General features: G+C 24.5%; 1 protein-coding gene across 1 annotated transcript in view; it reads left to right on the top strand.

The window, feature by feature from the left end:
- LOC132917234 (Kv channel-interacting protein 4) overlaps nt 1-14035 on the top strand; it is a 45408-nt gene extending 31373 nt beyond the window's left edge. The window contains exons 3-7 of the mRNA XM_060977874.1: nt 7291-7360; nt 7551-7621; nt 9504-9665; nt 12058-12168; nt 12290-14035. Coding sequence (XP_060833857.1) covers nt 7291-7360; nt 7551-7621; nt 9504-9665; nt 12058-12168; nt 12290-12340 — 465 coding nt within the window. The 3' untranslated portion in view covers nt 12341-14035. The remainder of the gene's footprint in view (nt 1-7290; nt 7361-7550; nt 7622-9503; nt 9666-12057; nt 12169-12289) is intronic.

The following is a 14035-nucleotide window of genomic DNA, read 5'->3' as shown; positions in this document are numbered from 1 at the left end:
TCTCATAGCGATTAAAAAATATTAGAACTATATATATATAAACATATAAATATATAATATACAGTTCCATTTTTTTAATTTTAATTGTTTTCGTAATTGGTCAGTATCTTGAAAAATGTTATTATTAAAGTTTGGAAATTGAATAAAAGGTTTCTTATAAGTTTTTCTCACAATATAATATGTATATATTAATATATAACAAGTTTAGAGTATCTTATTAATTTTTTATAAAGGTTTGAATTTCAAATTTTGACGAAAATCAAAAATTAATTTGTAGACGTATAGGCTGTCAGATAGTTTCTTCTCGGAATCGTTTTTCATCGCATATAATGATTTATCATTGAATTAAAATTTAACACATCCATTACAGTAACTTGCTCAGTGTTGGAGTATGTACACTTGACACCTATGATGCAGAGACTTAATTTTTTTTTAATAAGTTAATCAAGAGTTGTGTTATAAATATTTTTATGTATTTTTTAATAATAACTTAAATATAACTTAACAGCTTATTCATATAATTTTAATATGTTTTAGCTGTTAAACAAGATAAAAATATTATCTGTTATATTATTTGTAATTTGCTATCTAAGTACTTTTAACATAGGAAATGTGATCCATCATTCTCATAATATATATGTGTACCCAATTTATCGGAGATTGATGTTAACGTAAGTTGATTGTATTTTGTGATTGTACGAATTTTAAACTTGTTTCTTTTCCTCAGGATATAACGAAAACCGCATATATTACAAATATTGAAAAAAACTTCTCATGTGATTTCGTCCAGATTCATTTATTGAATGTGATAATTTATCACTATAAATATTAAAATGACTATATTCCTCTTTCATATCCGTCAAACGATTTCCTTCACTTCAAAAAATATGCGATTAAAAAAAAAACATACTTCAGTACTTTATTATTGGATGACGGAAGCCATTAAAATTACATTTTAGAGATGTTTGTTTAATTTACTTTAACACGAAACACTAATATATCATGGCATCATAAAATATTTTGACTGAAAATACGTCAATACCTCGGTACAAGTATGATCAACGTGCACGTAGTGGACCTGGTGTACCATTATTTTTGAAAATTGTCATAAATCTATTAAATTTACTAAGAAATACAAATGATCGAACATATTATACTTAATTACTTTTATGATTGATGAATCGTTGATAATGGTGAAATGTAATTTTTTTTTTTAGTCAGATATATTATTTCTTGAAGAAAAATACCAACGTAATGAGAATTTAATTATGATGATTTATTGAGACCAAACATACGTTGTGAAATATAGTGGATGTTAAACAGAGTATACTAGAGTAGAGTGTATTTTCATTAAATAAAAATAGAAAAAAACGCTATTTAATTAAAAAAAAAACATATAGTTATCTTATCGAAGCAATTGATGAAAAAAATATAATATTATTGTATTTTATTTGGAATACAACGACTCCTGGATCTAAGTACTCTAACACACCCTTATAAAATATATACGAGTATGTAAGACACTGTACAGTGTACAATCTACAGTTAAATATTATAAATTTATTATTTTCCACAATACACCGTGTTAGAATTATTCGGTTATTGATTGAAATATATCATATTTAACGATTCGTTTAATCGATCTATTTTTTTTATTATTATTAATTTCGTAATCATTTTAAAAATCTTGCCAGTTGTTTGACTTTTGATGCATTCCTATTGTTATGACGTTCTATCGACATTATGTTTTTATTGCGATACGTATTCTTTGTTATCGTGTCGTTGGCCACTGCGCCTTATTTCGCGGAATTTAAATTTGTATACGCATGCGCACACACCCTATTTACCCACATGAGCATTCTGTACACCATTGATGTAAATACGTACAATTGTTCAAGATTCGCGTGGTACTTGTGAGTATTGTTTGTATTATTATTTTTTTGACTTTTTACACCTAAACGAAAAACAAACGCATAGTAATATGGAAATGCTTGCGTATAAGTTAGGTGCCATTTAGTAACGCAAACAGACACAAAGTATTATAATAATAATAATAATAATAATAAATATCTGTCAGAGTTAACTGCGATGTGTTTGTTTTGGGTTATGTCGCCGTTCGCGGACCTTGTCAAATAATTTTTTGTCGTTTTGTAAAATAATAATTGTGTTACCATTTTTTTTCACGGATATGCCGTGTTGTTTTTAGAAATTTCGTATTTCGTCAAAGTTTAAACACACGGCTGGCGATTTATTCGTGCGATGGTGTAGGGGGGTTATCTCCATAACGAGTTGTTTACCTCCACGTTGCTCTTTGTCATTCTCGCAACCGTAGAGTCGTCTCGCGTCGTTGTCATCACTGCTCGGCGGAATCGGGGCGGAGTACAATAAAGTTGAGTTTTATAAATTATAGTTAAAAAGTAAATGTAAAATATTATACCGATATATACCTCTATATTAAGGTACATCAATATTAAGAATTAGGTATTAAAACTGAATGCAAATTATGAAAATTTCAACAGATTTTAACAGTTGTCACTTATGAACGATAATAAATTATAAAACTTTTCAGGTTAAGTAAATTACTTTTTTACTATTATTGTAACTTATAATAATATGATAAGCATAATATAATATTAAGCAAAACGTGTTTTATATTGCAGACAATAATTATAATTTATAGAACTTAATTTTATAGGTGTCTGACCAATTACAATTTTCTCGGTTGTTACGACTTATGATTACACATTTACTCTGCAATTGTTGGTAAAGCGTAACTGTTATTATTATTATTATTATTCGTGTGTCGTGTTGTATATAAACAAAACCCATTATTATATTTCTAAATTAGATAGTTCCAAAATCGCCAACCGTTGTCTTTTAAACGATAGTACAATATCTACAAACAAAATACGGGTTACGTGTAAAAACTTACCAAATGAAATGGGCTTATCACATTTCTAACACGTGTAACGCCATAATGTGAATGCTAATACAGGTGTCAAGTAATATTTGGTTCAATAGGGTCTTTCACATAGGTCTAAGATTTTTTCTTGAAAATATATTCTAAACATCTACAAACGTGAACTTAATGGGTAGTACGATTCTTATTAAAAAAGTATTATTTCTTCTGAAATAAATGCAGTATATTATATTATTCAGTAGTATATTTGTTTTGTTTCATATATTAAAATATTATTATGTGTCATGATTATATTATTATTATTATTTATTTATTTATTTATCATTTTTTGATCATATAATATATAATATTTTATCCTTAACGTCTGTCAACGGGTTTGTATAGCTAATTGGTACTAATTTCTTCGTATCAATTTGGTAATTTAAAAATCACTTTTGAAATTTAAAACCTGGTTGTATATGTAGGCTAATTTGGATATTAAGCTATACATTACATTTAAAATATAGCAATGATGAGAATTATATGATATTAATGGTATTGTTTTAAATTAACCGATATTATATTGTAATACTGTTAAAAATTATTTTCAAATACTCATTTAACTATTTTATTATTTTATTTAGTGGATCTGTTGCCGAATATTAAGATCATTAATATAATAAATTTCCTGATATACATATATTTATATTTATAAATTTATTTATTTATACGTCATGATGAAAATAATGCTATTGTATCATATAAAACGTGTAAATATATTTGAATGCATTTTAAATATTATTATTTAAGTTATAAAGCTTGTTCGGAATATTTAAAGTGTAGCGGGTGTTAGATTAACCAAATATTGTGAAATTACATAGAAACGGTTGACTAAAATTTACATTTACAATGATAATATGTTAATTAATTTACATTAGGTAATATATCATGTAACTAGTCTATGTGTACAATAGAATGTTATGTATTGTGGTACGATTATGTAGGTACCTACTCTCACGATAAATTGTCCGAAGCTTTTCTCTCCTGTCCTATTATTTTATGGTGACATTAATGTTTTTTTTTTGTTTTTTTATCACATTTTCTTTTCCATCGATGTTTCACAACTTTGGCAGTAGAGGCCATTAGTTACAATATATTACATTTATAATATATTTTAATAAGATTAAATCTGATAAAGAAAAGTTTACTAGAAGAAAAGGGTCAAAGAAAAATCAGTAATTAGCTTAAATTACATAATAATAATGTTCAATTTTTGCATGGTGCTAGGTAAAAATAAAAATATCGATCAACGTTGCGAGATAATTTACAACTTTAAGACTGATAATTTTATGGAATAATTATTTGTATGTGCATGTAAAAGTGTGTGTACCTATGTTTATTTTAAAAATATTTTTCATTTTGTTATAATAAAATACTTGTTATTTTATTTTAATATTTTTATAATAATAAATGAATACTTTTTTTTTTATGAAAAATAGATATTATAATATAAAATTTAGTATAAACGGCACTTGGGTATAATTGAAATAACGTAGGATAGTTTATTACACATTTTTTCATAACCTTTAATGTTGGAAACTCATTTGCGATCTTATATAACAGCCGCTCCTTTTGATGATTATGTTATATGTATAAATATATAAATATATATGTGTATTGGTGTGTTTTTAACATTATTTTATAGACACGAGAAACAAAGTCTTGAAATTTAATTTTTAGGATTTTTGTAATACGGCGTTCTTTGTAGGCAATTGTGGTACATCCGAGTTCAGGTTAAGTTATGTATTTGTGTTCTTAGGGCAGAATGCCAGTATACTAGTTTTTTTGTAATATTTAATATGATACTACAGATTTTAACTTGTTGAAGAAACTAATTACTACGTAAGAGATCGACTTAAATGCTTAGCTACAAACTGATATTACATATTTCACCAACATTAATTAATTGGTTATTATTATGTTTAACATTTAATACACATATTATAGGTAATATGAATTATTAAAATAAAACAAAAACATTTTTCAAGAAAAACGTATGCAAGATGATTTACCAAGTATGCTCACCTTCATATTTTTTTTATTAATAATTCACATTTTGATTTTTGAATTTTTTGAATTTTGAAATAATAATATATTAAAAAATTGTATTTTAAAATTATTGAATTTTTTTTACTAATTAAGAATTTTCCTGTCGTGATGCAAACTTCTGTTTTAACGAGAACCTCCTTTTTTTATTATTATTAAGTGGGTAATTTTTTTGAAAATATTTATGTATCTACACAATTAAAAGATCGAACTAGAAGTTTGTCAGCCATAAAAATGTTTATACTAAGGATAATATTTGTAGTATTTAAAAATAATTTTATAAAATAATAAAATAAATGTAATATTGGATTTAGAATTTATTATACTTTGGTCGTTATTAAAAAATATTAAGGTTGATAGATTAATATAAATCATTAAAATTAGCTAGTTTATATAAATTAGTATTTATTATTAGTATATATTCCTTACATCTTATCAAACGTATTATCACTGACCTATTATCCTTAGTATACAAAATTAAATAACTCAAAAACTACTTGTTCAATTTTTGATTTTAATATATTAAAATGCTTAGGAGAATAATCAGATGAATAATTTATTATTGCAAATAGTTATTAGTAGTAATAGTTATTAGAAAAGTTTGTATCTCTAAAATAGTATTCTCTAAGTAATACAAAAGATATCAAGAAATTGAAAATATGGTCCTAAAGTGTACTTAGAAATTCTCAAAATTTAAATTTAAATACATTTATTATAAGACGTAAGAAATGGCTGGGCACGCTTAGTGATTTACACTGTTTATATTCAACATTTGTATTTTATGAATAGTTTTTATATCATATTTTTTGTTTAATTATTTATTAGGTCAATGATGCAAATAAGAGAGACATAAAAAATAAAATTATTTTTCTTTATTTTTTTAATTCTCAGATGTAATAGTGTAGTGTTGATTTGACAATACATAAAAACTAGATCAATGAGGCAAATAATCTGAAATGGCAGAACGTAAAAAGTTCATAAGACGACTGTTAACGTGATCATCTTGAAGTATATTTAAAAATTGAATAAATCATAGTTTGAATAACTCCATCATTTGAGAAAAAGAAAGGATAAACATGCTTGGCGATTCACTCAGTATAATAATTTTTTTTATAGCTGATTGTTAAAAAATAGTTCAAGGCACACAATAAAATTTGACAGCAGTATAAATGTAGTGAAACGATATTCAAGAGGGTGATGGCTTCGACTTAGTCTCGTGTCTATTAGCAAGACGTACGAGCTAAGATAAAAGAAAATAGGATAAATATTTTTAAGTGGATAATGGGAAAAGAAGAGAAAGTTAGATTTAGTCTGGTGATTGGGGATTTTGAAATGGGTTATTTAAAGAAAACATAGTAGGTATATAAGTTTGCTTAATAACTCTATAATGTAACTCTACTTGATAATATTATGAATATTCAAACAGTCAGTCGCTTTTTATTGTTTGTATAATTGTATTAATGTACTTAATGCAATTAAATTAAATTATTTTAAATCTATTATACCTACCTAGTATTGTATGCTAATTTATTCATTATTTTACCCTTGGTTTAACAAGGGTAAAATAATAATAATAATAATTATGAATGTAATCATTGTACGGTTTTGGGTTTTTGGATTCTATCCAATAATAAATCATTGAATAATTCGTTTGTTATACTTTAGTAGATTATGTTTTTATAAGCATTTTATGACAAACAAAGTCCTTGGCAACAAAAATACGTCTTTTGTGATTTTACATTGACTAAACGTATTTACAAGTATTAAATAAAATGTAAAATTGTATAATTGCCGTTGAATACTAAAAAATTAAAATTAAAATTATAAAGTTAAATAATTTTTAATTATTTAGGAAACATCTTTAGTCTAGATTTGATCGATTTACGGTTGTTATTAATCTATATTTTTTTTGATATTTTGAATTTTAAATTGTCATAAGGGGAATTATAATGTCTTAATTAATTTTAAGTAAAGGCATGTTACAGAGGCTTAACATTATATAATTGTAAATTAAACCATTTATAGTTTCATTTGATTATTGACGACTTTCATTTGCAAATGTCAACGATGACAGAATATCACAATTAAATATGATTTAAATGTTATTTTAGTTTAGTAGTCGGCAAAATATTATTAATTGATTGCTCAAGTTGAATGACTTTGTTTTAATGGAGTTTATTGTATGTTGAACATTTAATCTAAATAATTGTAAACATTTTCAAATTAAAAACATTTGTATATTATAATACTGTAGTAATATCATAAATTGTACATGATTGTTTTAGAAATGTCCGGAAGGAGTCGTTCACGAAGATTTGTTTAAAGATATCTACTCCAAGTTTTTTCCACACGGAAGTATGTACAATAAAATACAATTATTTATTCATTTTTTTTTTCTAATTATATTTTAAAAGATATATATTTGTATATTGTATTGTATTTTTATAATTTATTAATTATTTATAATAATACATTTTTAATTGTTATTTACCTTTAATATTCGTAAATTGGTCGTAGACTGTAATGTATTTACATTTATTTATAGATTCGAATTTATATGCTCATTTTGTGTTCAAAGCATTTGATGTCAAGAGCAATGGCGCAATTAGTTTTAAAGTAAGTTTGTGTTGTATTTACTTGATAATATATATATTATTAACATCCGACGCAAATAATATTGCGTGCACAATAAGCCCATTATTAGAATATTATAAGAAGTCATAAAAGTGTTTTTCTATCCATTTTGTTGAAGCCATTTTAAACCTTTTATAGCATAAATTAAATTGTTATATTTATATGTGATATAATTAGTGATATATAAATATATTTATTGAATTCACATTCTCATATTATATACGTTGCTTATATTAAACGTCTCAGAATATTATTACAACTTGTATGGGTGTTTAAATTTAAATTAGTCTGAAATGTTTTTACTGACACAATATTATGTCGTTTTTAACTTAATAATAAGATATGATTCTACGTATATTATATAGGTAGTAGGAACTTTGTAATTTTGCAATGTATAAATACATTTTATATTATAAACGAGTGTAATAAAAATTAGGTAAATAATATACTGAAAATAAATTGGTTTTTTTGAGAATATTTGAAGTTTAAAATTTAAATTTAGAAGTATAATATTTTGATGAATAAAATTGAAAAGTTTTCAAAATTCAATAAGACGGTAAAATTGTATTTTTTTTTTTTTATATATACGCGTTCGAAGTTTTTTTTTTTACAAACAACTAATCAATATCCATTAAAAACAAAAATAAATAAAATTTATTCTTATCAATGAGAGATTATGTTTTAAATTTAGTATCTTTTAGTTTCCATAAAACATTAGAAATTCGTATATGATTTAGTGTAATTTAAAAAGTCTTAAGAAATATTGGATGCATTTTTTCCCGTATAAATTATGAACCGTAGACATATTTGAATAATTTATATTCTTGGTTATAATCTTATATTCTATGTTATCATTGAATATTAATTTTCTTTATTCTTGTACAATTAAATTGTGTGATTCGAATGAATGCATTAGTGTAATTACAATTTCAAGTTTAAATGAATTATTGAGAATGAAATATACTTAAGTTATAGAAATGTTTATAGTACGCTTATATAAATTCTTTGATTTACCATTATCATAAAATGAATGATAAAAAACACTTCGTTCCAAAAAGACAATAGATAAAAACTTTTTTCGCTGTTAAACAAATTCTTGAAAATATTCCATTGTAACAGTAATAATCATTTATTTTCTGTAATATTTTCCAGAGTTATAACGAATTTTTTTATTTGGATACTGTAAATCTTCGAAATATAGAGTTTGAACATTATTAACCAGCTGTCAACGATATAATATTTTGAACATTTACTAAGTATAATTATATAAATCAATTTTATACGGTAAATTTGTTCTATACAATTCCATTTTTATAGCGCGTTATTCATTATAATTTATAACACAAGCGAAAATAATTCAAATGCATAGGTATATCGTTTGGGATTTATCGAAGCATAAATATTATAAATCGACGTACTCTCAACGATGACATAAGATGTGCAAACGTCGAATGGTTTAATATTTTTTTTTAGGATTTCATTGTATTCTGAATGTTTCAAGATGCCATTCATTTTCTTGCACTAAGCAATTCCAATATTATAGCTGTTGGGAGTTTGGCCTCTCTTCAGCTTTCCCTTTTCCCGGTGTTCAAAAGCGTTAAAACTATCGATCGTGGGTAAGATGATGAGCTCTCAAAATTCTCGGTGTGAAACTTTACAGATACCGGCAGTATAATGTAAGCTTACTTTTTGTTTTGAATAAAATAACACAAATTGAAACGTAAAATATGCGATTTACCGAAAACAAAAAAAAATTCCCACACTGAATGCTTGTGTCAACCGTATAAAACTGTGCTGACCATCATTTTGCTTAACCTTACTTATAGAAGCATTGCTTACTCTATTAATTACATTAACTATGCAGGACATGCTAATGACTCTATCCACTCTGCTTCGCGGGTCTATTTACGAAAAACTTAGATGGACATTTAAGCTATACGATTTAAATGGCGACGGATGCATAACGAGGTCGGAGCTCAGTCAAATCGTGTTAGCCATCCACGAGCTGATGGGCAAAAGACCACAAGTAAGTATAATATTTCAACTCGTGTTTATAATATATGTATTATATAGATGTAAGTGTGTGTGCGTGTGCATTTGTGATGTGTGTGTGTGCACAAGCAAGCGAAGTATATATTTGCGTTATCTTAATGGATGTCTTACAGTTTCCCGAATAACTAAGTATGGAAACTTTGTTCAGAGTGCCAACTAAAATGCATTGCGATCTAAGTGACATATACATCTATACGAGCTGTTGTTAGTTAGTTAAACGACGGATATAAGAGTGATAATATTATTCAAAATGTGTTCGAGAACAAATGTTGAAAAATGGTGTGGTATTTATTGTGTTTGAAATGACGGACGGGGCTAGTTTCAAAGAAGATTTTTAATTTAATTTAAGCATTTTATAATGGAGGTGTTTGAAGTTTCTCAAACTTATTAATAACTTCATAAAAATGTATTTGAATACTATTTATATATTTTTTCATTTAAAGAAATTAAATATAAATAAAATCCTCCTCTTTTATAACGTTAACTAAAAAGATGATTGATTAGTGTAAACAGTAAACTTTCGTTTTCATTATAGCGTTTTTAATTGTGTTTTAAAATGGCGCTAAAAGTAATAATATAATATTATATATTTGTTATTAATAAAGAAATACATTTAGAAATATTTACTTTTACTTCATGTAAACAATAATAAAATAAGTAAAATTCTAAAATGACTGATCAACCAAAAAAAAAAATCTCATATTGTTTATAATATATTCATATATAAATACATTTAGACTAATTTTTAAAATATTCTAAGCATTTAAGTGACTATAATAAAATATTTTAACCTAAATTGTTTTATGTATATTGTCTAATTGATAAAAAGTTATATGTAATATTTTAAAATAAGTTATTTGTCGTACACACATTCACATTTAAATACTTAAACTTAAATTCCATACATTTTGTTGTTGGCAAAATATCAGATCACTTCAGCTACAAAACTTATTTGGTAGTTTTCGTAAACATATATCATCTTAAAATAAAATATATAGATATGTTATGTACATTTTAACTCTAAAACGGACCACATAGCCTTTTAGCGTTTCGAGACCATCACAGATTTTATAAATTTAGTCAATTTTTTTTTATAGTTGTGCATTAATAGTTTGTGTTAAAAATTAAAAATTACTATTATTTATTAGTTCAATACGTTTTATAATATTAAATTGTAATAAGATGTAAAACATTAATGCTGTATATTTTTTATGTAACGTTGTTAGTTGATACACTTAAATACATATCTAGATAAATGGTATGAAAAAGTTTAAATTAGAACTTAAATGAAAAATTGTAATACATAAATCATAAAATATATGAATTTTTAAAAGGTGGAATTATAATGTTGTGAGATTTATTGCACTTAATTTAATATTGTGTAATGGGCATTATAAATTATAGTTTACTTAAAAATCTGAAGATTAAATTATTCCAATTTAATACATCAGCTTAAATTAAATAATTTGAATTGGTTATTTTTTAATTAGTTATAAATTGATACACAAAATTCAATAATATATTAATTTATTTTTATTAAAAAAATATATTGCTGGAGTTTTATTTAACACATTTTAACCATAACCATATTATATCATTATAACGTAAGAACAAGATAGTATTCTTTTATATTACAATTCCTTTAGTTTACCTATTTAAAAAATAATAAATTATCAAAATTATTCAAGATAAATATTTATCTAATATATATTTATTTAAACACGATGTAAAAAATTCTAATTGCAAATTTTTTTATAAACATGATATGTTGATTTATAATATTTTGTACATAATACAAGTTCAAACTTTAAACTAATAATTATAAGATATATATTTTTTAAATATAAACTTTGTATTATATTACTCGTTATTTTAAAGATAAAATATCTAGGAGGTAAGAAACTCAAACTGTGTATATAATGTGGGTTATATATATTTTAATTTGGCTTCAAATTTGTTGAGTGGATTAATAAAGTTTGAAAGGATTTTCTTAGTCTCAAACTCATTAAGAAAAATATTACTTTTTTACTTGGAAAAGATTTCGATTGTTATTACCTTTTTCTGTGGATACTATTTGTATTAAAATTATCTGATTTTAAACTTTTTTAATTTCTTAAAGTCGTATATATACTTTAAATCACAATTTTATTAGATTACCCAACCAATCTTTTTCGGCATAAAACGCTCATAAATAATATTTTAGAGTTATGTTTTACTTATAATATAATGTCTTATGTTACAAATAAAATGAATTGTCATTTAATAGTTTTTTTTATAAATATAATTTAATTATAGATAAAAGTTTTTTTATTTATTTTTATTGAAGATTTTATATTTTATTAACTCTTGTATTTTATATTTGATAGGGTCGTGGTAGTACTAAATCCAAAGATCACACTGATATGGTATTCCAAAAACTCGACATCAATCAAGATGGCGTGATTACGTTTGAAGAATTCATCGAATCATGTTTAAAGGTAATATCCATCGTAAAATATCGTATAATATGTAATATACCACCTACACATCTATGATTATTGTATTAGAAAATAATACACTATTTATGATTTATTTGTATTGTTGGTTGAATGTCGACAGGACGAGGCGATCACAAAATCATTACAAGTTTTCGACTCCAGGTCCCTATGATTGTCGCTATCCTCCACCGACTCTATGGAAGTATCACTTCTGTCGTTCGATCAGTCTGCTGGTCAGTCGGAGGAGGAGCAATGCAATCAAATACGGCAAGCAGACAACGAGTCTTCCCAAAACAATATTTTCTTTGATTTCTAATGTATATAATAATATAATATTATTATACTGGCCGCTTTGGTTAATGTTCGGGAACGTTCTTTTCAAATGTATTTGGCCGTTAAAAACTTCTATACTGATGTGCGATTTTTTGATTAATTATTTTTGTTCTATTAAATGTGGCTTTTATCTGGCGCCATTATTGCTCGGTCCGTCCTATATATTGTTACCGTGTTAAACGTAGCTATATTATACTACATACCAAACATTTATGTCTCGATCTTTGTAGTTTTATTATAATAATTGTTTAAATTTGATGACTATCATAAAGTTTTGGTCTGGTTTTGTTATCTCCTAGTGGATAACTTGAAAATATTGAGAATCATAATTGGCGAAGATAAAATATTATTGTTAAATTGAACAAAAAAAAAAAAATGTAATAGTTATAGGTATATGTCTAAAAATGACACGTTGGGTAGCATTAAATTATCGTGTGGAATTATTATTGAGTGATTACTACCTAATTACTTATTACTTATATATTCATGTATATTATATATATATATATATATATATATATTATCTTATGGGCATGTCAATAATAATTAATATGTTTATGACATACAATTACATATTGCTCACATGTTATACATACGTATTGTACTCGGGATGATCAGAAATTTGTGAATAAAAAATAATAGAAAACTCATGGGATTCGTATAAAAATATGCATAATTTTTTTGAAATAAATTTCTCATCAGGCTGCTTACACTTTTATACATATATATATATATATACATGTGTGTTATTTTTGTGTGTGTATATTCTCGTGTGTGTGTGTGTATAATTTAGTTCATGGTTTTTGTTCCTGAAGCGATATTATTTAAATTTTAAATTCTTGTTCATTACGTATGCATAGGAAACTAACTTGTATAATAATCAAGCAAACACATTTGTACCTATTGAGTTTGTAAATATTCCGTTCTTACTTTTAATGGCTAAATATTTGCACCTTAATATATTTTAGTTTAAGCATTAAAGTTAATGTCATAAATATAAATTCTATATTATGTAAGTAGGTAATGAAAATTACAGTTTTTATATTACTATAATAATTGCAAGTCGATTAGACTTTTTTTTTCGAATTTCTTATTTATTGGATATTTAATTAATCCAATTTAATAAGCACATACATAAAATAATAGTCTGTTTAGTTAACTTTTTAAATGTATATTAAACGTATACGTCAAATCTATGCTTATAGTAATACTATAATAGATTTGGCTTAAATAAAATAGCATAATAATATTGCACGTTGTTAATGAGCAAAAATGTTTTGTTAGCGTATAATTGAGTAAACACGTGGTATAAAAATATTAATTAAATATTCCTTTTTTTCTATTTATACCTTATTATTGTTACTAAATAAACAACAAGTATAATATTGTGAAATGCCATAATTTTAATTATTATTATTTTTTAAATATTTTATGTTCATTTTTTTTAATTTGATTATTTGAGTTTGATTTAATATAAATTTTAAATTTGTTTTATTAGATTTTGAATGAAATAAATAATTGTATTTGATCTATA

Source organism: Rhopalosiphum padi, chromosome 1 (assembly GCF_020882245.1).
Source record: "Rhopalosiphum padi isolate XX-2018 chromosome 1, ASM2088224v1, whole genome shotgun sequence".
Classification (NCBI taxonomy): domain Eukaryota; kingdom Metazoa; phylum Arthropoda; class Insecta; order Hemiptera; family Aphididae; genus Rhopalosiphum; species Rhopalosiphum padi.
This window is presented reverse-complemented; position numbering and strand designations above follow the sequence as displayed.